This window comes from Scyliorhinus canicula, chromosome 2 (genome assembly GCF_902713615.1).
Source record: "Scyliorhinus canicula chromosome 2, sScyCan1.1, whole genome shotgun sequence".
In the NCBI taxonomy this organism is placed as follows: Eukaryota; Metazoa; Chordata; class Chondrichthyes; order Carcharhiniformes; family Scyliorhinidae; genus Scyliorhinus; species Scyliorhinus canicula.
Window position 1 is genome coordinate 144,544,936 of NC_052147.1, and position 25,852 is coordinate 144,570,787.

The 25,852-nt window shown below is 49.4% G+C and overlaps 1 protein-coding gene and 1 non-coding gene across 3 annotated transcripts in view; one reads left to right on the top strand and one right to left on the bottom strand.

Annotated features, from left to right (window-relative positions):
* Positions 1-25,515, top strand: part of LOC119962409 (protein FAM237A-like) — a 42,829-nt gene extending 17,314 nt beyond the window's left edge. For both annotated transcript variants that reach the window (XM_038790367.1, XM_038790368.1), the window contains 2 exons: positions 14,654-15,063; positions 24,722-25,515. In XM_038790367.1, coding sequence (XP_038646295.1) covers positions 14,655-15,063; positions 24,722-24,873 — 561 coding nt within the window. In that variant the 5' untranslated portion in view covers position 14,654 and the 3' untranslated portion in view covers positions 24,874-25,515. The remainder of the gene's footprint in view (positions 1-14,653; positions 15,064-24,721) is intronic.
* On the bottom strand, positions 11,081-11,159 carry trnak-cuu. Its single transcript has one exon. It is a non-coding gene; the product is annotated as a tRNA-Lys (tRNA).
* Positions 25,516-25,852: the final 337 nt, after the last annotated feature.

Consider the following 25,852-nt stretch of genomic DNA (forward strand, 5'->3'; position numbering starts at 1 on the left):
CTATCGATCAAATGACCACACAACCAGTTGTTAGTTCAAAAGATGGTTTATTTACATACACAAGGGTTATGTAGACATGCAAACACAATATCTAGTACGAGTTAAACTACACCTATCAGCTGCAATAACCTGTACTTAACTTCAGGGTGTTCGGCACTGAGCAAATGGATAAGGCCTTTAACAGGATTTCACTTGGCTGGTTCGAAAGAAAGTGGCTGTGTCTCTGCTGGGCTCACCCATCAGGTAGCGATTGTTGGCCTTGAACTTAGCTGGCTGTTCCTGCTGCAATTGGGTAGGCACAGGCCGGATCCAAAAGAGACAGAACACATGGCTGTGTCCTCTTTTATTCCTCTGGGATTTTGCGCTCTTTGGGGCAGTCCTTAAACTTGGACCCAATAGTTCGACAGGGCTCTGATCACTGTCTTTGATTTCGGCCAATATAGGGGCGGGTGCCTTGGTAGCTGGGCGGGTCCTTAGCGGTCATTGACCTTGGCAGTTGGGCTTTCTGAGTAAGGGGAGTGGTGCCGCTCAGTCTGTGGCTGTACCGGTTGCTTGATTGGAGTTCTATTGTCCTGGGAAAATGGGCCATCATCCACCTGGGTGATCCCTGCATGCGAGCTGGCCATTCCATCACACAGAACCACCAAACCTTTGGGTTGGTGGAGGTGGGGGTATGGGGGGAAGAGGCGGGGTGAGGGATAGGGCGGAGAGGGATGGGACACCAAAGTGGTGAGCTGAACTGGGGTACCTGGTCCACGTGCACCCCCAACGTCTGCCACCCCCAGCTAGTCCAGACCAGCCCAGCCCTCACACCCTTCTGACAGAGCACCGAGGCAGGTTGTAATGTTGTGAACATGTTTCATTGTGAACAAGTGAACATACATATATAACCAAAGAGAAAATGCTGGAAATTCTTAGCAGGTCTCGCAGCATCTGTAGGGAGAGAAAAGAGCTAACATTTCGAGTCCAGATGACCCTTTGTCAAAGCTGACATACTGACATCCATGTATACTGTTATGGGCCAGGGTTTAGAGAACGCCAAAGTGTATCATGGAGTTCACCTGACCCACAACTTTTAATAGATTGTGGTATGGGGAGCACACGGCCCACTTTACAGGTGTGGTACAGCAGAAATGGAAAAGTAATTTTTAAAGCAAAACAATGTTTATTCTATGAACTCAAGTTAACCTTTTTAAAACATACAGTGAACATATTAGCAACCATTAATTCAAATACAACCCCCAAAGAATACAAAACTAAGTAATGCTTACGCTGTCCTTTTAACATCCAGAAGACTTACAAAAAACATAACTTTAAACAGAAGCACATCAGGTTAAAGTCAGAACATTTATAATTCTGAATTCACCACATGATCAAGAGATAGTCTTTTCATGGCAGAGAGATCAACAGTACACCTGCTTTGTCTGGCTTCAGCTCCAACATTGAAAACGAAACCAAAAAGACACAGACACACCCAAGCTTTTCTCAAAGTGAAACTAAAAAGCAGAGCCAGAGCTCAGCTCCACCCACACTCTGACATCACTGCAGTAACATGAGCAGACAAACATTTCTTAAAGCAACATTCTCATGACAATACTGACATACATATATAGTTTAATGCCCTAGCCCCTATTGCAATCCGATGAGCTGGAGGCCAGCTCCAGTCCTGACCAGTGTCTCCATTCTAACGGCCATGGGGCACAGGAAGTGGACCACCTCCCTCTGGGGCTGTGCCACTTTACGCTGTGACTGTGCCACCAGCTTCTGGGTCTGTGCCACATCAGCCAGTGACTGCACCACCTCCCTCTGGATCTGTGCAACATTGGCCAGCGCCCGAGCAATGCCCCGGCACCCTCAGCCACGGTCCGCTTTGAGTGGACCACACTCTGGAGCACCACTGCAATGTCCAGGTGGTCCTGGTACATGACTGCCTGGAACAGGCAGCCCTATCCTGGGCCTCAGCCACTGCCCACACAGATTGTCCCAGGTCTTGGACATCTTGACCCATGGCCGAAACCGTCGCCTCCAAGGCCTCCATAGCGGATGCCACGCATGCGGTGTTGGCCTGGGTGGCACGCATGGTTGGCCCCACTTCCTGCTCCTTCAGATGGTTGGACTCCTCCAACTGCACCTGCAGGCGCTAGATGGTTGCGAACACCCCCTCATGCGGTCCCAGACTCTGTGACTGCATCGTCACTATAGATGGGACCGCCCTTTCCAGAAGTCCAAAACCCTTCTAGACGCCAGCTAGTCCGTGGGGCACGGCTGCCCTCCGACTGTCCGCCTCCTGTACCGCTGCACATGTGCAATGCGCTCCAGTTAATGGACCAGGAGCCTCTTCGTTAACATGTCCACCTGAGGTGTGTCTCTGGGATGGTGCAGGGTGTTGGAGACAGCTTTGTCAGGACGTCAGTATCGCACCCAGACTGGTGCTCCGGGGTATTTCGGACTGCGCGTTTAAGGCTCCCATCACTGTCCGGAGCCTCTTCCTCACTGCCCTCCACCTGGGGTTGTGGTTGGAGTCGGTGGCAGGGGCACCAGAAGGACCCTCCTCTTTGCCAGGAGATCCTGCAAGACACAAGACATGACATCTGATTGGACCGTGGTTTGGGGTGGAGTTGCGTGGGGGGGGGTATGTGGGGTGGTGGTGGAGCGGAGGGGGCGTGTGCGTGCTGGCGGTGGTGGAGCGGAGGGATGTGTGGATGTTGGTGGTGGGGGAGGTTTGAGGGTGGTGGTGGTGAAGGAAGGTTGTGGGGGTGGTAGTGGGAGGTGTGGGGATGGTGGAGGGAGGGTTGTGTGGGGTGGTGGGGGTGTAGGGAGGGTGGTGGGGGTGGAGGGAGGGTTTGTGTGGGGTGCTGGTGGAGGGAGGGTTGTGTGGGGTGGTGGGGGTGGAGGGAGGGTTGTGTGGGGTGGTGGGGGTGGAGGGAGGGTTTGTGTGGGGTGCTGGTGGAGGGAGGGTTGTGTGGGGTGGTGGGGGTGGAGGGAGGGTTATGAGGGGTGGAAGGAGGGTTGTGAGGGGTGGGGGTGGAAGGAGGGTTGTGTGGGGTGTTGTGTTATGCTGCCTCGCATAACACAGGCTGCTACTTGATGCAGTCTTAACTAAAGGAGGCTCCAGACTCTGAAATGAGTTCAACATGTTTATTGAACTATTAACACAGTTCTCAAATGAGTTCAACTCTCTGCTAATCTAACTGTAGTAACTCAGTCTAACTATACCAGCTTGCTCTAAGACACATGCTGGGGTGTGATGCTGCTGAACAATCCTGTCTAACTCTCCAGATGGCTGTCTGTGGAAAGAGGCATGGTGTGAGTGCCTCATCCCTTTTATAGTGTTTAGTTCATGCCCCCTTGTGGTGATGCCACCTCTGAGTGTCCTGATTGCCCATTGGTTGCATCCTATTCTGAGTGTTCATTGGTTACATGTTTGCATATCATGACATCTCCCCTTTTTTTCAGATGTATATACATGTGAATGTGTCTGTCTAATGTGACTGACTGAGGAATACAGAACAGAACAAACAAAACAAATGCTCATAAGTCCAGTCTATGAGGCTTGCATTTGATCCTCTTTCACCGCCAGAGAGGTGGTGGAGGACATGACGGTGTCTTGACAGGCGAGTGGGAGGCACGACTGGTGGCCTTGTGGTTGGAGGTGTCTGGAGGTGGCAATTTGACATGTGGAAATGGAGGGGAAAGTGGTTGTGGGCAAGCAACTTTTCGCAGTGCCCTTCGATTCCTTTGCACAATGGAGCCATTAGCCATACGTATGACATAGGATCTGGGCGCAGCCTGTCGAACAACGACAGCCAGAGCAGACCACCCACCATCTGGTATCTTGATCCTGACCGTGTCTGCCGGCGATGGCACATCCAGATCGGTGGCATGTGCATCATAGCCCTGCTTCTGGCTGTCGCGAAGCTGCTGCATCTTCTGCAGCAATGGGTGGTGATTAAGGTTGGGCAGGTATATGGCTGGAGGCGTCGTCCGCAGGTCCCTGTTCATCAGGAGTTGAGCTGGCAACATGCCAGTGGACAAGGGAGTCGCCCGGTTGGCAAGAATTGCAAGGTGTATGTCGGAAGCGGAGTCCAAGACCTTGCGGATGAGCTGCTTAACGATGTGCGCCCCTTTTTGACTTTGCCATTGGACTGCGGATAGTGCAGACTGGAGGTGACATGCCTGAAATTGTAGCTCTTGGCAAATGTGGACCATTCCCGACTGTGGAAACACAGGCCATTGTCGCTCATGACAGTGTTCGGGATGCCATGCCGTGGGAATGTCTCTTTACACGCTTTGATGACAGTCCATGAGGTGAGGTCTGGCAGCTTCAGCACCTCAGTGTAGTTCGAAAAATAATCGATGATTAATATACAGTTGCGACCATTCGTGTGGAATAGGTCAATGCCAACCTTGGACCACGGAGAGGTCTCTCGGTCATGTGGTTGGAGCGTCTCCTTGCTCTGTGCTGGTTGGAACCTCTGACAGGTTTCGCAGTTCAGGACCATGTCCGTGATGTCCTGGTTGATGCCGGGCCAGTAGACAGCTTGCCGGGTCCTGTGTCTGCACTTTTCTACGCCCAGGTATCCCTCATGAATCTGCTGCAGCACCATGCTCTGGAGACGTAGTGGGATGACGATCCTGTCCAGCTTGAGCAGGATGCCGTCGATCAGCGTCAGGTCATCCTTGACGTTGTAGAATTGAGGGCATTGCCCTTTCTGCCAGCCATTGCTGAGGTTGTGGATGAGTCGCTGCAACAGGGGGTCTTTGGCCGTCTCTTCTCGGATGAGAATGATCTTCTCATCTGTTGCCGGGAGAGTGCTTGCACACAGTTGGTACCTGCAATTCAATGTGCTGGATGATCTCCAGTGGCTCAGTGGGTGAGTTGACGGAGCGGGACAATGCATCGGCGATGATGAGCTCCTTGCCAGGGGTGTACACCAAATTGAAATCATACCTCCGGAGTTTGAGCAGAATTCTCTGCAAACGAGGCGTCATGTCATTCATGTCCTTTTGGATGATGTGGACGAGAGGCCTATGATCCGTCTCAACAGTAAATGTTGGCAAGCCGTAGACATAATCATGAAATTTGAGCATGCCGGTGAGAAGACCAAAACACTTCTCAATCTGCGCATATCTGGTCTCAGTGGGTGTCATTGCCCGTAACGTGTATGGTACTGGTACCCAGGGTGACATGCCGTCTCTTTGAAGCAACACCGGCCCAATGCCATCCTGACTCGTATCTGTGGATATCTTGGTCTCTCGGTCTTGGTCAAAGAATGCAAGGACGGGTGCAGTGGCGAGCTTGGCTTTAAGCTTCAGCCACTCTGTTCGGTGCTCCGCCTTCCACTCAAAGGCTGTTGATTTTTTCACCAGGTTGCGTAGGGCCGTGGTGTGTGTGGCCAAATTCAGGATGAACTTGCCAAGGCACGGTAGGCACGATAGCATTGTGGATAGCACAATTGCTTCACAGCTCCAGGGTCCCAGGTTCGATACCGGCTTGGGTCACTGTCTGTGCGGAGTCTGCACATCCTCCCCGTGTCTGCGTGGGTTTCCTCCGGGTGCTCCGGTTTCCTCCCACAGTCCAAAGATGTGCAGGTTAGGTGGATTGGCCATGATAAATTGCCCTTAGTGCCCAAAATTGCCCTTAGTGTTGGGTGGGGTTACTGGGTTATGGGGATAGGGTGGGGTAGGGTGCTCTTTCCAAGAGCCGGTGCAGACTCGATGGGCCGAATGGCCTCCTTCTGCACTGTAAATTCTATGATCTATGAAATTGACTATTCCCAGGAAGCACAGTCCTGCCTTCTTGTCCTCGGGGACTTTCATTGCCTTGTGGCTTTAATTTTGTCTGTGCCTGGGTGCACACTGTCGCAAAATCTGATCGCCCAGGAACTTCAGCGTGGATGTCCCAAAACAGCACTTGGACCTGTTTAGCTTGAGGCCATGTTCATGTTTGCATCAGAAATACTTTCTTGAGTCGCGACACATGTTCCTCTGGGGTTGTAGACCAGATTATGATATCGTCAACGTAGACACGAACCCCTTCTATTCCCTCCATTACCTGTTCCATGATGCGATGGAAAATCTCTGATGCCGAGATGATGCCAAATGGCATTTGGTTGTAGCAGAACCTGCCAAAAGGTGTGTTGAAGGTGCAGAGCCTTCTGCTAGATTCTTCAAGTTGGATTTGCCAAAATCCTTGGGATGCATCCAATTTTGTGAAGAAGCACGCGTGTGCCATTTCTTCCCTTTTCGGGATGGGGTAATGTTCCCGCATAATGTTTTTGTTTAGATCCTTGGGGTCAATACACATGCGTAGGTCCCCTGAAGGCTTCTTTATGCACACCATCAAGCTGACCCAGTCGGTTGGTTCAGTGACCTTGGAGATGATGCCTTTTTGTTGTAGACTCGTGAGCTCTGCCTTCAGGCGCTCTCTCAGTGGAGCAGGGACATGTCGTGGTGCGTGGACCACTGACTTGGCATCAGACCGCAGTAGAATCTAATACTCGTACGGCAGCGTGCCCATCCCCCTAAATACATCTGGGTACTGGGTTAGGATGTCATCGATGCTGGCCTGAAGATCCGAATGGGTCGGCGTCGTGGTGCAGGCCCTTTGAATGAGGTTCAGTTGCTTGCAGGCGTGCGCACCTAGCAGGGACGCCCTGTCTGGTTTTACAATCTTGAAGCGTAATCTTGCTTGTGTGTGTCGGCTGGACACCTGCAGATGGCAGGATCCGAGTGCCTTGATTGCGTTTCCATTGTAGTCCAGGATATTGCAGGCAACTGGAAGGATGGTAGGGGGGGATTCTTGATTCTCTTGAAGTCCACTTGCGAAATCAGGTTGGCGGAGGCACCTGTGTCCAATTTGAACTGGATGGGGCAGTGGTTGACTTTTATCACTGCATGCCATTCGTCCTCGGAATCCACGGCCAGGATTGATTGGACTTGCGATGTGTCTGGTGTTGTGTATTCGCACTTCGTAATAATGGCAACTCGGTAAATGTTGTCCAGGTATTCATCATCTGGATCCGTCGCGCTGCCTGGATCAGAGTCATGCATTCGGTGTTGCAAACGCCTGATGCGCCGCTGTCGGAATTGGGAGCACTGGCTCCTGACTGGTGGTGCAGATCTGCACAGGGCTGCGTAGTGGGTTGGTTTCCCACAGTTTACACAGCGTTTGCCTCTTTCAGGGCAGTTTTTTAAAAAATGGGCGGTGCCGCAGTTCGCACACGTCATGACGTCGGAGTCATGATGCTCAGTGCATCGTTGCACATGCGCGATTATCAGACGTCTGCACATGCGCAGTGCAGTTTTCAGCCGTTTGGTGTTCCCAACGCATTGCGCATGCGTCGGGCCCCGGGAAGAGCACATGAATTGCCCGCTTTCGTCAATGTTGAGGCGCTGCATCCGGGAAATGGCCTGAACACTCTCCACCTCGTGGGAGGCTTGTTTATCACTTTCTGTCGTTTTGTACTGTGAATAGCGATTTTTAGAGTGCTCATGCACAGTACACGTTTCAATCGCGACTGGCAGGTCATGTGCTTGATTTTCAATAATTGCTCTCGCAGAGGATCAGAGTGGACTCCAAAAACGATTTGGTCTCTGATCATGGAGTCAGTGATATCACCGAAGTTGCAGGATCGCGCATGCAGTCTAAGGTTAGTTAGATAGGAGTTGAAGGATTTGTCTTTACCTTGCATCCTGTGCTTGATGATGTAGCGCTCAAAGATTTTGTTGGTGTCCACCTCGCAGTAGCTGTCGAATTTGTCCAGGATGGTTTGGTACTTTGTTTTGTCCTGCCCTTCGGAAAAGTGAAAGGAGTTGAAGTTCTCTATCGCATGGTCACCCGCAGTGGTGAGTAGAAGAGCTATCTTCCGAGCATCAGTCGTGCCATTGAGGTCGGATGCTTCCACGTATAGTTGAAATTTCTGCTTGAATGATCGCTAGTTGGCACTAAGATTGCCGGTGGTCCTGAGCTGATGAGGAGCCTGAATCTTATCCATTGTGCTTGTATTCAGTGGCTGGTTGATACGGATCTTGCTGAGTTGAACTAAATAGATTGAACAGTCACTCCTGGTATCATGTTGTGTTATGCTGCTTCGGATAACACAGTAAGAAGTCTTACAACACCAGGTTAAAGTCCAACATGTTTGTTGAAGGAGCAGTGCTCCGAAAGCTAGTGTTTGAAACAAACATGTTGGACTTTAACCTGGTGTTGTAAGACTTCTTACTGTGCTCACCCCAGTCCAACACCGGCATCTTCACATCATCGGATAACACAGGCTGCTACTTGATGCAGTCTTAACTAAAGGAGGCTCCAGACTCGGAAATAAGTTCAACGTGTTTATTGAACTATTAACACAGTTCTCAAATAAGTTTGACTCTCTGCTAATCTAACTGTAGTAACTCAGTCTAACTGTACCAGCTTGCTCTAAGCCACGTGCTGGGGTGATGCTGCTGAGCAACGCTGTCTAACTCTCTAGATGTCTGTCTGTGGAAAGAAGCAGGGTGTGAGTGCCTCATCCCTTTTATAATGTTTATGTCATGCCCCCTTGTGGTGATGCCACCTCTGAGTGTCCTGACTGCCCATTCGTTATGTCCTATTCTGAGTGCTCATTGGTTGCATGTTTGCATATCATGACATGGGGTGGTGGTGGTGGGAGTGGAGGGAGGGTTGTGTGGGGTGGAGGGAGGGTTGTGTGGGGTGGTGGGAGTGGAGGGAGGGTTGTGTGGGGTGGAGGGAGGGTTGTGTCGGGGAGGGTGGTGGAGTTGGGGTGGAGGGAGGGTTGTGTGGGGTGGTGGGGGTGTAGGGAGGGTTGTGTAGGGGTGGTGGGGGTGGAGGGAGGGTTGTGTAGGGGTGGTGGGGGTGGAGGGAGGGTTGTGTGGGGTGGAGGGAGGGTTGTGTCGGGGAGGGTGGTGGAGTTGGGTGTGGAGGGAGGGTTGTGTGGGGTGGTGGGGGTGTAGGGAGGGTTGTGTGGGGTGGTGGGGGTGTAGGGAGGGTTGTGTAGGGGTGGTGGGGGTGGAGGGAGGGTTGTGTGGGGTGGAGGGAGGGTTGTGTCGGGGAGGGTGGTGGAGTTGGGGGTGGAGGGAGGGTTGTGTGGGGTGTTGGGGTGGCGGGAGGGTTGTGTGGGGTGGTGGGGGTGTAGGGAGGGTTGTGTAGGGGTGGTGGGGGTGGAGGAAGGGTTGTGTGAGGTGGTGGGGGTGGGGTGGAGACACACAAGCCATGAGGAACAGCAAATCAGTAGGGTCTCACTTGCTCCCTCAATGCTGACCTCTGCCTCGCAAACTGTCCTGTCTCTGGGCCCACCGATCAGAGCCATTGCCCGCTGCGCTGGTCCTCCTTTCAGTCTTTTCCCTCGCCCAGCGGTTGTGGACTACCTTTTTCTGGAGGGGGAGGGGGGATGGGGAGACAGAAAACGCACAGCGTTACACAGTCAGACGCATGCAGCACAGGGGGTGGGTAGTTAGTGGCCTTCATGGCCAGGGTACCCGGCCATGGCGGCCGGTATGGGTGCTGGCACGTGGTGCAGGGTGGGGGTCCGGTCGCCTTCTAGGTGGAGGATGGGTGGGTCGGGGGTTAGTGCCAGGGGCACAGTGCTGCCTAATCACCCTGGCCGCCCTGTGGAGATCGTGCAGTTTTATGGCACTGCTGACAGGTCCTGGGGGTGTTGCCCACAGCGCTTACGACCTCTCCCACCTGTGCTTGGGCCCGATGTACGCCGGCAGGTGACACCCTCCTTCCCACCCCGGGGTACAGGGTGGCTTGCCTCTCCTCCACTGTGTCCAGCAGGGCCTCAAGTTCAGTATCAGTGAATCGAGGTGCCACTCTTCTTGCTGCCATCTTGTTGGCTGGGGTGAGTGTGTGTGGGGTCTGGTATGCTTATGTGCAGCTGCAGCTTGTCAGCCTCTCGAGTGTCAATCCCAACTCTGACGAATCGGACACCGTTTTCCATTGGAATCGATTGTGTTCCACGTGGTGCCGGTGCTGCCCCATTTACGGTTATTGAATTGCTCTGGGAATGGTGCCAATTTTGCTGTCGTAGGACACCACCAATTCTGTCCTGGTGTCAACGCTTACTGTGAAACAGAGAATCCTGCTGCTTGTCTTTTCCTGCCCCACTTGGCTTTTCTTTACTCAAGTCACTGTACTGCATCATCATTCATAAATCTTTAGATTTCTAAATTTCCTTTCACCCTCTCATTTCATTTAAATCCGATCCACAGCTCTCGTATGTTTTATCCCAATCCACCACAATGGAACAGTTCTCTCTTTCCCTAGTACTGGCGCTACTGCCCCATGAATCAAAACTGCTTTTCCCTCACACCCTACCTGGGCCCAATTGCCCACCACTTCCCCTAACCCACCTTATCTTTTTGGATACTAAGGGCAATTTAGCGAGGCCAATCTACCTAACCAATAATAGGGAAATGTTTATCATTGCTTTATCTGCATTTCAAAGGTGGTATTAGTGTTGTGTGGTTAAGGAGGTTTCCATAATTTACCACCAGAATATTTAAATTAAAGAGGTTCACAAGATTAAACATGGATGATAACCGCCATTTGGCCCTTTCAATTCACCCATCCATTACTCTCCCACACACAGTGTCCCAGTCTTAAACTTTTTCCTTCTGCCTCTGTGACGCTGCCTAGAGTCCATTCCACGCGTTGTTCACTCCTGTGCGTGAAGACGTGCTGTTTCCAAATTTCCCTTTCACTAACTTTAACTTGTCTCACTTTCTCTCTACTTGAGACGTGTTTAATCTGAAGTGGCTGATGCATAATAATAATACTCTTTATCAATGTCACAAGCAGGCTTACATTAACACTGCAATGAAGTTGCTGAGAAAATCCCCTCGTCGCCACATTCTGGTGCCTGTTTGGGTACAGAGCGGGAAAATTCAGAATGTCCAATTCGCTAAACAAGCACATCTTTCAGGACTTGTGGGAGGAAAACCACACAGGCACGGTGAGAACGTGGACTCCGCACAGACAGTGACCCAAGCCGGGAATTGAACCTGGGTTCCTGGCACTGTGAAGCAACAGTGCTGATCACTGTGCAACCATGCCGCCCTGTAAATATGTGACTGCTAAACGTGGGGCTCGAACCCACGACCCTGAGATTAAGAGTCTTGTGCTCTACCGACTGAGCTAGCCGGGCACTAGCTCAAAACTCAAATATCCAGGTGGTGAAGGATAGAATACAAAAGCTATGGGCGGAATTCTCCGCAAGGCCCGACGCCGTCGTGAAACCCGGAGAATGACGCTGCCGGCGCGCCTAATGACGTCAGCCGCGCATGCGCAGGATGGCCGGCGCCAACCCGCGCATGTGCGATTGCCGTCTTCTCCTCCGCTGCCCCGCAAGGCGTGGCGGCTTGATCTTGCGGGGCAGCGGAGGGGAAAGAGTGTGTCCCTTTGAGACACCGGCCCGACAATCAGTGGGCACCAATCGTGGGCCAGTCCCCTCCCGAGCACGGTCGTGGTGCTCACTCCCCTCTCCGCCCCCCACAAGCCACAAACCAGCTTTTGGCGCCATGTTCACGCCGGCAACGACCAGGTGTGGTTGCCGCCGGCGTGAACCAGTCGGGAACTGCAGGCCGCTCAGCCCATCTGGGTCGGAGAATCTCGGGTCGCCGGGGAAAACAGCAGCCCGTGATTCTCCGATCGGCGTGTCGCAACACGCAAGAAGTCGGACATTTCAGACATGCGCAGTTAAAGAAAAAATGTGCGATTCAGAATTTGAATGTTCTGCGCCTGTGCAGGACCAGTTTGCATATTGAAAAACGACGCGATCCGGAAGAATACCGTTCTGCGCATGAGCAGAAGACTGCGCATGTGCACTTGAAAAAAGAGCCCACTCCGGATGAGGATCAATTTGCGCATGTGCAATGCATGTTTACGCATGACGTCACAGACCTGATGATGTCAGAACATTGTGGACGCACTCACTTAAAGAAAAACTGCCCCGAAATCGAGAAAACAAGTTTTAAAGGCACAGAACAGATGCTTTTTTACCTCGCAGGGCAGAACATTGCCTGAATTTGAACAAACAGCTGAAGAAGACTTTTGAAGCACCATGGAACAAAATGTTTGCAGCATGCAACAAGAAGAAAATGTCAACAAATCTAAAACTAAAGAAGATAAATCCTACATTGAAGAATATTACTCAGATATGGTAGAGATATTCAGGTACGATGATTATTCTGTTAGTGACAAGATTGAAAATCTAAATAGCACTCTGCTAATGGTAGATGAATCCAATACATTGATGGACTTGCATACCATTGATACATCGGATAGCAGTAACCTGACAAATGAAAAACCAGAAATGGAAGACTCCAGAGAGGGAACAATGAAAGAAGAAGACTATGGAGGTCTATCTAGCGCATTTGATCAACAAAAAGGAGACTATGGCAGTCTATCTAGTTTAGTTCCTGAGCCAGAAGAAGACTATGACGGTCTATCCACTGTATTTGCGAATAGTGACAAAGTGATCACAAGTAACATACAAGCTGTGCAGGACCAAAGCAAAACTGACAGATCTTAGCTGGACTGTACAACAAAACATAACAATCAGAATCAATGAATGAATCAATTGAGAACACATAAATTATGAACAACTGCAAGAAAATAACATCTTGGAGAATTTGACTCCAGAAGAGGAACACCAAGGGATCAAAGATAAATCAGATCATCCAGAAGGGATTGATATCACAAAGCTCAACGATGCATCAGATCATCCACATGAACCTGAGATCATAAAGTGCAGTAAAACATCAGATAATACAAAGGACACTGAATCTAAAATGTTTGAAAATGAATCAAACAATCCAGAAGGAACAGATCCTGAACACACAAAATGCAACTATGAAACTGACTGCACACAACGGTACAACTCTGAAACCGAAGGACAACTAAACAGCACAGTCCAATGCAATGGCAAAAAAGGGTTGAAACTCGCAGTCACACTTGACAGACCATACAGTATAGAAAGAAATCCAGATGGAAATCGAGCAAGGGACTGCAGGACAGTGGGTGAAACACAGCTATAGGTCGAGGTCGAACAAACAAGTGTGTGTGTAGACAATACAAAATTCATGCATGATGACACCAATGCTAGGAAGAACAGGACCTTGTTCAGGCAAAAAAGAAGTCATGCCAACGAATTTAATGAGTTTGCATTTGTTCAAAGACATAAAAGCAAACCGGTTTTGAGGGCAAAGGACACACAAAATCGACACCACAAACACAGAAAAAAGACCAGACCAGACACGTCGTGTCCCGAATTCTCCGCCCCCCGAGATTCGGATTCTCCGGCCCGCGATGGGCCGAAGTCCCGCCGCTGACAGGCCTTTCCCGCCGGCGTGGTTTAAACCACCTCTGGTACCGGCGGAATTGGCGGCGCGGGCGGGCTCCAGGGTCCTGGGGGACGATCTGACCCCGGAGGGTGCCCCCATGATGGCCTGGCCCGCGATTGGGGCCCACCAATCGGCTGGCGGGCCTCGCCGTGGGGGCACTCTTTTTCTTCCGCCCCCTCCACTGCGCATGCGCCGGTATGACATCAGCAGTCGCTGATGCTCCGGCTCATGCGCGAACTTCCGCCGGTCGGCGAAGGCCTTTCGGCCCCAGCTGCTGGGGTGCCAAAGGCCGTTCGCGCCGGCTGGCGGAGCGGGAACCACTCCGGCGTGGGCCTAGCCCCTAAAGGTGCAGAGAATTCCACACCTTTGGGGAGGCCTGACGCCGGAGTGGTTCATGCCACTCTGTCCCGCCGGGACCCCTGCCCCACCGGGTAGGGGAGAATCCCGGCCCTGATTGATTTGGATTGGTGACTTGTTGGTACTTCAACACTACCAGGATGAATACTGAGTACAGACTCAATTTGTGGACTGTAAAAAGTTTTTAAAAATTGTTAACTACTGAACAATTTCAGTACTAAATTACATGTAAACAACATACAATGCTTCTTACTCTATATATGTTTGTAGAAATCTCCAAACATCTTTGAAAAAAAGGGGAATGTAATGATATGTGTATTGACTGGGATGTAAAGAGTTAACAAGTTAATGATCATACTTCTTACCACGAAAGGGAACCACAGATCATTCATATAAAACTCATGTGACCAGGGGATTCTGGGATTAGAAGATGATCAGATGATTAGGAGTTAAGAGTTAGGAGAGAGCTAGAGAGCAGTTGTATACTTGCGAGTTCTGTAAATTAGAGACAACATAGTTTTATATAATAACCTGCTTCAGGAATGTGAACAAATCTTAGTTAGTAGCATAATAAATTTATGGTTTTGTTTGTTAACAAAGTTTTGTGTTCTTTTATTCAACACTACGCATCCGGGCCATCCAGGTAAAGCAGAATAGAGAATATAATATAACAGGGTTCATTTTAGGGATTGTCATAAAGTAAGAATGAGAGGTGTGAAAATAATTTCTAGAATTTATCATCTCAGCAGCTGAAGGCACAGAGTGAAGGAAAATGCAAGAGACCAGAATTGGAGGAGCGCAGAGCTTTCAAAAATAATATTCATGAAGGAAGGGAAGGGTAGTGTTCCCAGTATAAAAGGTGTAATGTCAGTCCATGGATAAGCAATGTTGAACAATTTACTCATTCCCCTTAGATCAAACTCTGATATCTCTATTTCTTTTACAGAATGAGGAAAATGGGCCCTACAAGTATAAGGAGGCTGATGAGCAACCACAGTTTTATTTGTGCACTGTTTCTGGTGGAATTGCTGTTCCCACCCCTATACTCATGCCATGGACTGATTGATCCCCTGGCTCTGGGTCGAGCGGACCCTCTGTGTTGGGAATCCTCCTCTGGCCTTCTCCTTGAGATGAGGAAGCCCCGAATAGCAGACACCGTAAGAGGCTTCTGGGATTTCATGATCTACCTTAAGTCATCAGATGAGGCCAAACATGCTGCTCTCTTCTGGGTCCTGGCACAGATCTTCTGGGACATCTATGTGGACTGTATGATCTCCCGAACCCATGGACTGGGACGAAGACGATTTGTTGAAGGTGAAAAGGAACTAACCGCTCTACACGCTCAGATCTCAGGCAGTATGTCTCCATGCCATCTTCTACACATGCTCTTTCTGTTCATTCATCCATCAGTGCCCCTCTTTTTCAATTTACCCTCCACTCCATCCCTACCCCCGAAGGGGCTAGTTTGATGAGAAACAGTTCCACACGACTAGCAGCCTTCTGCCACTTTGCCCAAGTGGCCATTCTCATTCTTATTCTTATTTATTTATTTTTTTAAATTTAGAGTACCCAATTCATTTTTTCTAATTAAAGGGCAATTTAGCGCAGCCAATCCATCTACCCTGCACAGTTTTGGGATGTGGGGGCGAAACCCACGCAGACATGGGGAGAATGTGCAAACTCCACAGACAGTGACCCAGAGCCGGGATCGAACCTGGGACCTCGGCGCCGTGAGGCAGCAGTTCTAACCACTGCGCCACCGTGCTGCCCTGCCATTCTCATTTGTGAGCTTGGGAGACAACACCACTGTCAACGTGCATTTAAGAAGCGTCTTTAACGTAGTAAAACTTCCCAAGGCTCTTCACTCCATTAAGGAAAATTGGCACTGAGTTAACAAAGGAAACATTAGGACAGGTGGTCAAAAGTTGGTCACTGAAGTAGTCTTTAAGGAGAGTCGTAAAGGAAAGAGAGAATGAGAGGTGGAAAAGATTAGGGAGGAGATTCCAGGCCTCCTTTTGTGACTGTGTCAAATGATATATGATAACACTCCAGTGGAGTGATTTGGGATATTTTACATTAAAAGTGCTATATAAATATAAGTTATAGTCAATGTACAATATACCATCAATCCTGATTTACTATGTTAGATCAAAAGTAAGCAGAATTTAGATCTGACGCCAAATATGGTTGTGACTAAATAGTTTATTGTGTTCAATCAGGTCTCATCACACTTACTGTCTAAGCAGTAGCCACAGAGAAAAACAAACAAAATTAACCTGCTTTTCCTCTGGGTAGAGAATTGTAATCATCATCCATGCCAGGTCTTGTGAGGAAAAGCTCAAAAATGCATAGGTCTCTAGTCCTGTAAATTGTTCTTGACAACTCATTAACTCGTGATCAACGTTATTGTGAACAAGGCGGCCAAAAAATGAGGGGCTGAATTTTTAGGCCCTCCTAGAGCCTGTGCTGAGGTGAGCGGGGACATAAGTTCATGCCGTGAGCTGGAGTGCTATTTCCCCAACTCCATCCCACCCTCTGGCCATTTTCCTGATGGTGGCATTGAAGGGGGAGGAGCAGCACAGCTACCTGCTTGTGAGCGGCCAATTGACCTTGTTAAAGGCCTATTAAGACCTATTGCTGGATGTTAACTGGAATTTCCTAGTTGGTCTTGAGAGGCATTGGGGACACTGTAGCTGCCTGTGTGAAACTGGGGAAGGAGGTGGGGGCAGTACTCCAGACAGTCTGTGGGTGGAATTTTATAGCCCTGTCCTCCCCCGAGATCATCCAATCCTGACTAAAGACTATGGACTTTTGGCTGTGCTGCCGAATCTCCCGCGGTAGGTCCTGGCCTTAAGAGTCCCTCCATTTGCACCGGGGACATTTCTGCAATCAGAGTGTGGGTGTGTGCACTGAGAGGAAACCAGCGCCTAGTCCAGGTTAAGTTACGTGCAGGTTTCTGGGGTACAGGGTCTGGGGTCTGGTGAGCATGGGTCCCCCTGTTGCGGCCGGAGGTGCATGGGTTGGGTGGATCGGTTTGGAGAGGGAGGGGTAATGGGAGGGCTGGAGGTTCGAAGGGTGGAAGACACTGCTGGCTATCAATCTCACACCTTCATCAGTTCCTTACAGATATTGTACGGGACGGACGATATCTTGGACCCCACAGAACTTGTCCTTGTGTTGCTGCTGGCTGACCAGGCAGCCAAATGCCGGAGATGGCGACGGCAGCAGCGGCAACAGAGACTGGAGACGGCAGCGCATGTGCAGGTCTCTGCTCCACACCCTGAGGATCGGCTGCCCATTAGGCCAGGGAGGGGGAGGCCTGCAACAGCCCCAGGTGTACAAGCGTTGCTGGTCTTTCAAACAGATGACGGAGAGCATGTGCCGCAGGAGGTGGTGGGAGGGTATGTCAGCTGTGCCATGATAATGGTGGCATCCTCGGAGCTCTCATCTGAGGTGTTCCCTTGGGAGGTGGGGGAGGGCCACCCCGATGTGCTGCCGCTGTCGGCTGCAGGTGCTGTGGGAGAATGGGTATGTGGTCAGTGGGGGCTGTGGTGATATGCATCACTTATATACACAAGGGTTTGATGTAAATACACTACAACTAAGTAAACACTAGAGGGAGTACCGGAGATGTCATGATCAGAAGCATCACACCCCAGCACGTGGCTTAGAGCGGACTGGTTTAGTTAGACTGAGTTACTTCAGTTAGATTAGCAGGAGAGTCGAACTCATAGAGAACTGTGCTCATGGTTCAATAAATCACATTGAACTTACTTCAACGTCTGGAGTATCTTTTGGTCAAAGCTGCACCGAGTTGCAGCTTGTGTTATCCTAGAGTACATAACACAACATGGCACCAATAGTGCCTGTTCAATCTATTTAGTTCAACTCAGCAAGCTGCGTGATAACCAGCAATTGCACCCAGGCAAGATGATCGAGATTCCAGTTCCTCAGCAACTCAGGTACCACGGCAATCTTAGTGCCAACTGGCGTGTATTCAAGCAGAGATTTCAGCTTTACCTAGAAGCAGCCGACCTAAATGGAGTGGCCGATGCTAAAAGATAGCGCTTCAACTCACCATTGCATGCAACAGAGATCTGCAACTCCTTCAAATACTCCAAAGGGCAGGATAAAAAAGACTTCCAGACAGTCCTGGACAAGTTTGAAAACTACTGCGAGGTAAACACAAAAGAAATTGGTAAAACTGGCGCCTATATTCACCACGAGGCAGAGGTAGGGATGCAACAGAAGCAAATGGCACTTTTGATTGGCAGCCATCTGGCGCGTATCCAGCCGGTCTAGTCCGCACATGCGCAGTCCCCCAGAAGACGTGAACTGGCAAAACAGTGTTTTGAGCATGCGCGAGAAGCCGCGCATGCGCAGTTGTGAAAAGAGCGCACAGTAAAGGAAAAGCGATTTGCGCATGCTCAATCCATTCCTACGCTTTGCGTCACGACGTCATGACGTCAGAGGCCCCGGACCATGCCCACTTAAAGGGGAAATGGCCGAAAATAGTGAAGAAGAGTTTTAAAGCCAGAAAACACAATTCTTTCACCACGAACGACAACACAATGTCTGAACTTCGACCAGTAGTTGAAAGTAACCTCCACAGAACCCTGCAACAAGCAGTTAGCATCGCTCAAATAGATGATTTGGTCCTTGAAGACTACGACTCAGACGATGATTTCATCATTGGACGTAGCGAGTACTGTAACAAATCCGAACCGCAACAAGATGCGTTGTACATTGAAGAATCCGACGCAGTCATGGACGAGTTCTTCGGATTTGAGGATCCTCAGCCCAGCATAGATGACCTCCCGACCCATGAGTACAGGATTCTGCTGCGACCTGACGCCAAGAGTGAGAGAGCGGTACAAGTCCGCAGAGAGCGGCTTGACGCTCCACGTACCACGAAGAGTGGTCCACGCACCACGAAGAGTGGTCCACGCATCATGAAGATTCCCCGACTCCACACAGAGAGTGGTCCATGCACCACGAAGAGTCCCCGGCTCCACACAGAAAGCGATGAAAGACTCCACAGCGAGACCACTACACAACTCCGTTGAGAGCGCACAGATCAGCACGACAGCGAGACAACTATACGACTCCACACAAGGAACGATGCCAGACTCCACAGAGAGAGTGATACAAGCCTCCACAGCGAGCTCGTTGACAGACTCCACGATGGGAGCAACACAAGACTCCAAAGCGCAGTCCATGCGTGAACAAGACCATGAAGGTCTATCCACCTTATCTGAGCAACCAGCAGCAGACGATGCAAGTCTGCCACGCTCTCGTGACCAACAGAAAGACTATGACGGTCTACCCAGATTACTTGAGCCACCAGAAGAAGACTCTGACAGTCTACCCAGCTCATCTAACCAACAAGAAGACACTGCACGTCTACCCCCTGTATGTGAGACAAGTGACAAAGGCATCACAATTCCCATACAAGATGTGCAACATCACGGCGAGACTGACAGATCTCAGCTCGTATGTACGGAGGCACTCGACAATCCAAGTGAAACTATTCGTGAGTCCAGTATGACCACGTCAATTGAAACCTCATCCAATCGCGTCTCTCCACAAGAAAATGAAATCTTGAACATTTTGACTCCAGATGAGGAGCATCAAGAAACCAAAGATGATTCAAGTGAGCCTGAAATGACTCCGAAAGAGGACCATCAAGAAACCAAAGATGATTCAAGTGAACCGGACATGACTCCAGACGGGGAGCACCGAGGAATCAGAGACGGCACGCTCAATGAAACAACAGATGGCACAAAGGAAACTGACACAAGTAACTTTGTGAAGGACTTGAATTCTACACTCGGAATGGTCATTGAGTGCAACAAACACAACAACAAAACCTACAAAAACAACAACAAGAAGCGTACTAAAGGCACCAATGTCAACAACAAGCACGACAAAACCAACAACACTGGAACAACGACTGGTACGACATGGTACAACTCTGTCAATGCAGGACACTGTGACAGCACAGCTCAAGACAATGGCAAGTGTGCAGACATACCATGGCATGATAACGCATGCTACACTACAAACAAGCAGACCAGCTTTCAAGGCAGCTGACATATGGCATCAATACCGCAAACACAGACACCAGTCCAGGTCAGACAGGAACAATGACATCAAGAATCGGTACCACAAGCATTGAAAAAAAAGAGTCTAAATCAGACAAGAAGTGATTTGACCACTTGAACACCTCCTGATGACTTCTTGGTTCCTTAAGCACAGGGACACTGACAGCGTTCACAAGGAAATGACAACATCAACATCGACACTTCAATAACAACACAAGAAAGCCGCTCGACCGTATAAATTCATGATCTTTGGACTCATACATATTATTTTGTATTGTATAATCATCACTGTCATCATGACTTGTACATGTCATCACTTATCTACCTATTTTGTTCAATTTTCTTTAACAAAGTACAGAAAATATGCAACACGAAAAAGGTAGAATGTAGTGACATGCATCACTTATACACACAAGGGGTTAATGTAAATACACTACAACTAAGTAAACACTAGAGGGAGCACCAGAGATGTCAGGATATGCAAACATGCAGCTAATGAACACTTAGAATAGGACACAACCAATGAGCAGTCAAGCCACCCAGAGGTGGCATTACCACAAGGGGGCATTCCACAACCCATATAAAAGGACAGGGCACACATGCCCTGTCTCTTTCCACAAACAGACATCTAGAGAGTACATCAGGGTTGATTAGAAGCATCACACCTAGCACGTGGCTTAGAGCAGACTGATTTTGTTAGACTCAGTTACTGTTAGATTAGCAGAGAGTCGAACTCATTTAAGAACTGTGTTAATAGTTCAATAAACATATTGAAAGTCTGGACCTTCCTTTGTCAAAGCTTACATCAAGGAAGCAGCTTATGCTACACGAAGAAGTATAACACAACAGGGGGAGGGGGCTACGTTGCTCTCTATGGCATTAACAACTCACATTTGACAGGCCATCTGGATAGGGGCCAGTGGATCCTCACCTCTGTGGCATGCACCGATCTCTGCGGTGGTCACTGCTCTGTCCTCACCACCCCCAAGATCTCCAGGGCCTGTTCCTCATGGGGAGTCAGGACTCTGATGTCCGGTACTCCACCGCCCCTTTGGGTCTTCTCCCGTCAGTCGTGGACCAACCTCTCCAGCGTGATATAGAGGGGGCATTGTTAGCCAACCCTGTGGCTGACCTCCGAGACCCTCGGGGGAACAAGGCATCCCGTCGTGCCTCTACCACTTTGAGTAGTCTACCCGGGTCAGCATCCCCGACTCGTGAAGCTGGGCATCTCGGCAGCATGGTTGTGAGATGAGTGAGGTTGGCTGTGCAGAAGTGTTTTAAGTTCCCTTGTTGGCAGGGGGCTGCTGAGCATGATCCCAGTGAATTAGCTGCCGGGACCATGATCTGTGGCGAGGAGCTTGTGTGGCCTCATTAAGTAGACCAATTAACCTTTTATGGTGGTGATGGCCTTGCTGGACTGAGCATCGTAGGTTCGTGGCAGTTACCGCTCACTACCACGGTTTTGGTTACTTTCTGCTTAAATCGGGCCCTTAATTTGTGTGAGAATTTGTAAGAAGTGAACTTCAGCCAGACATATTCAGCATTCATTCCGTCAAGTTACTTCTTAAACTGGCTTTATCAGAGAAGTACTGAGGGAGCAACGTCCTCTGATAAGAGGTTAAGCAGAGGTCCTGTCTGCCCTCTCAAGTGGATGTCAGAGGTCCCATGGCACACTTTGAAGGAGAGTAAGGGGTCAACTGGTCATTATCACATTGCTGCCTTTGGGAGATTACTGTGTGCAAATTGGCTGCAGTGTTTCCTACATTACAACAGTGACTACAATACAAAAACCGTCTTCATTGGCTTTGGGACTTGCTGGGACCGTGAAAAGCACTGTGTCAATGCAAATCACAGTGCTGTTGTGGCAAAGATGAGGTCTGACAATTGCTTTTCCATAAACATTTCTGTTGATACTTATCGAGGATTAGGTGGAAATAAATATGCACGAGGCCCCTAAATTGTGACACATAATCACTATCCTTCTAGAATGAAGGTATGACGAAAATGTAATTGTTTATCTAACAGTACAGACAGATTTATATTTAAAGACCCAGTGTAAGACATGGAGTGAGTAGCTGTGCCTATAGTGATGGGAGAGGAAGGCTAGGTTGGTTAAGAGTTTGATTTAAGATTGATCAATGAGAGCGGCATCAGATTACAGCTGGTTGAGGTAAAGGATGTGAACCTTGGACGCAATGGAATATCTTTTGAATTTTGATCACCAATGTCAGGTCTGAAGATTTTCGCAGCAAATAAATGTCAGATCCAGGGGTGGTATAACTTGCTTTTGGGTGGCTAGTTAATCAGGGAAGAGTGAATCGGATGCTTCATTTAGACTCTGCCCAAAATATTTATTTCCATTAAAGTCTGCACTGTCCGTGTGGAGTTTGCACATTCTCACCGTGTCTGTGTGGGTTTCACACCCAAAACCCAAAGATGTGCAGGGTAGGTGGATTGTCCATGCTAAATTTCCCCTTAATTGGAAAAAGTGAATTGGGTACTCTACATTTTTTTTTAAAGGAATTAGTTCCCGAGGATTACCAGGTCAAAAGGAGACTGCTGTTAGCCATTGGCTAGGACTTTAAACCCAGCCTCAGCTGTTGAGATTGGTGTGGGTTTGGGGTTCAATTCCCCCCTCCCCCCACATTAACTTGCAGGCCCCAGACCATTCCGTTCCTGCCTGGCACCACCTTACCTTCACCGGCTTTCAAGTGAGTCTGAGGCTCCTCATGAAGGCTGCCAAGGGACTCCATTGCCTTCCAAAGTCTCAGTCCCCTAATTCCTTGAGTGCCTTAACATGATTTTAATGTTGTCCTAGGGCTGGGGAGGTGTCACACATAACCTCAGAGAGAGGGGGGTGCAGCAACTAACTGGAAGAAAAGTCAAGGAAAAGTTCTGAAACGTAAATGTCCCATTTGCTTGCGGATGAATGAGAGAGAGCAATAATATTGGGCGGAATTCTCCGACCCCCCAGGGGTCTCTTCCGCCCCCGCCATGGTGAAGGCCATGGCGGGGTGGAAGAAAAAGAATGCCCCCACGGCACAGGGCCGCCCGCCGATTGGTGGGGCCCGATCATGGGCCAGGCCACCGTGGGGGCACCCCCCCGGGGCCAGATCGCCACGTGCCCCCCCAGGACCCCAGCGGGCCCCCCGCGGTGATTCTCTGGCCCGCGATGGGCCGAAGTCCCGCCACTGACAGGCCAATCCCGCCGGTGGGAATCAAAGGACGTCTGGAACCGGTGGGATTGGCGGCACGGGCGGGTGCCGGGATCCTGAGGGGGCACGGGCCGATCTGGCCCCGGGGGGTGCCCCCACGGTGGCCTGGCCCATGATCGGGGCCCACCGATTGGCGGGCGGCCCTGTGCCGTGGGGGAACTCTTTTTCTTCCACCCCGCCATGGCCTTCACCATGGCGGGGGTGGAAGAGACCCCCTCCCCTGCGCATGTGCCAGTATGATGTCAGCAGCCGCTGACGCACTGGTGCATGTGCGGACTTCCGCCGGCTGGCGAAGGCCTTTCAGCCCCGGCTGGTGGGGCGCCAAAGGCCGTTCGTGCTGGCCGGCGGAGCGGGAGCCATTCCTGCGCGGGCCTAGCCCCTTAATGTGCGGAGAATTCCGCACCTTTGGGGAGGCCTGACGCCGGAGTGGTTCATGCCACTCCGTCCCGCCGCGACCCCCCGCCCCGCCGGGTAGAGGAGAGTCCCGGCCATTCTCTTCCCCCACCACCACTGTCCTGTACAAAGTGTCCTGGAGCCGCTTCCCGCCCTCCCTGTTCAGAGCGGAAAACCTCTTCCCCGCCCCCGACTCCATCATTTGTTCCTTAATTCCAATTCCCATTGATTGTTGGGGTCATTCCCACAGCCTGCCAGCAGGAGCCTCCAGTTGCCAAGATATCATTCCCATTTGGAATAGGGGCCACTGCACCATCCATTCATCTAAATGGGCTTCCTTGAGCATAAGGGAAAGGTTTAACTGAAAGAAGTTAAACTCTCTGTTTCCGATGCTTGCACAGTTTCAAAGCTGAGCTTCCAACATAGAAATTCCAGACTGGCGCCAGCCGTATGTTTCCCACCATCCCAGTTGAACCTCTTACACTCTCGCACCCACTCCCCCGGCCCAAATTTAAATGACTCCCCACCCTCGTATCCATCGGCAGTTATTAACTGGTCAGGATCCAAAAAACCTTTGCAACTATTCAACTAGCTCCCATTATCGGAAGGAACTTTCTCAACCCCTGATGTGGCCAGTGTTCAGAATGTAGGCTGGGGTTTTGCGCCCTTGTTTTTGCTGGTTAAAACAGGGACAAAAAAGAATAAAATTGACCTCACTGACTCCTTTACGGTTCGTTAATTTGCCAATACAGCATTCTTTAGGGTCAGTCAATAAATGCAGCCTCAGCAGCACTATCCACACTCGAAGTTTTTGATGCGTCAAATTAATTCACTGGAAATCTGGTCACGTGGCGCGCCTGTCACTGTGCCAAAATGGAGGTTATGCTGAGTAAAGGTGTTGCCAACTTTGGCTGGATATATTCCAGGAGACTTCACCACACAAACGCCCACCTCCCAAGTGACCAGTCCACCACTCCTTCACTATTGGTTGCCTGACACGCCCATCTTCACCGCCTACTCTTCAACCAATCAGAAAGTGAACATGCTCTGTTACCCAGTTGGCTGATTTTTGACTAATTAACCAGCCTTTCTCGTCCTTAAATCTGTAATAATTTAAAAAAACAATTTAAAAAATACCCTTCCACGATATTTTGAAAAATACATTCTGCCTATTTGTTCGCAGCAATGTCCTGGAGATTAACTGGCATCAAATGAGTGCTGGAATAACCATCACCGTGTGTCGGCCTTTTGCAAGTTTGGTGATAATGATGGGAATTTTTCTTTGCTTTGCTTCCTTCTTAGGGTCCCATGTAGAGGGTCAAAGTGTGAAAGATGCTGAAGAAAAAGAATTTGTCCAAAGCTGGATTGGCATCCAAGTGTACAGAAGTGGCCCTGGCATCATGCAGAGCAGGCTAGCAAAAAACATGGGGCTCAAATCAGCATCGACCACATAAATATTCCTGCTTCGCCCTCACCTTTTCGCACAATGTTTTGCTTCAGTTCAGGAATAAAACAGGTCAATTGAAATATCCATGTTGAATTGTCCCCTCATCCCTCAGAAAATCAATTGTGTTTCGATTACATACGTGACTCACAGAATGGGAATCTACTCTTCATATTAACAAAAGTTCTCAATCTGTGATATTATACTAATTTTATTTTGTACATGAATAAATTTTACCAATGCTGCATTTAAGTGTGTTACTTAAATCAAATTGTCTGTGGTTAAGGAGATGAAGGAATGGAGATTGTTTAAAATCAAAGCTAGCCAGCTGTGCCAAATGGTTAAGATTGCATTGTTTTCAACTTAATGAAGTAGATCTGTTAATCAACTTAATTAAGTAGAATTTGAAAATGAATCCGAAGCATTCTCAATGGGAATCTGTGTCAATCTGAAAGGGAATCTTAATCTAAAAGGGAATCTGAATCAATCCAAATGGGCATTTGAATCATTTTGAAAATGCATCATATACAATCTGAAAGGGAATCTGAAAATTTCTGAATGGGGATCTGAATCAATCTGAATGGAAATGTGATTCAATCAAATTGGCAATCACAATCAATCTGCATGTGAAACTGAATGAATCAAAATTCGAATCTGAAATAACCTGAATGGTAATCTGAATCAATCTAAAAGGGAATCTGAATTAATCTGAATGGGAATATAAATCATTCTAAATGGGAATCTGTAACGGTATGTCAACAGTAGCTCAATGGGTAGTACTCTTGAGCCTAAGGGTTGGGAGTTCTAATCCCACTCCAGGAACCTAAGCATAAAAATTAGGGCGAAACTCCTGTGCAGTACTAAGGGAGAGCTGCAGTGCCAGAGGAGCTGCTTTTTGAATGAAATGGTAAACTGAAGGGCCTATCTGTCCAAACAGGGTGACATGGCAGTATTTCAAAGACGGGTAGGGATCAGTATTTATCGCTCTT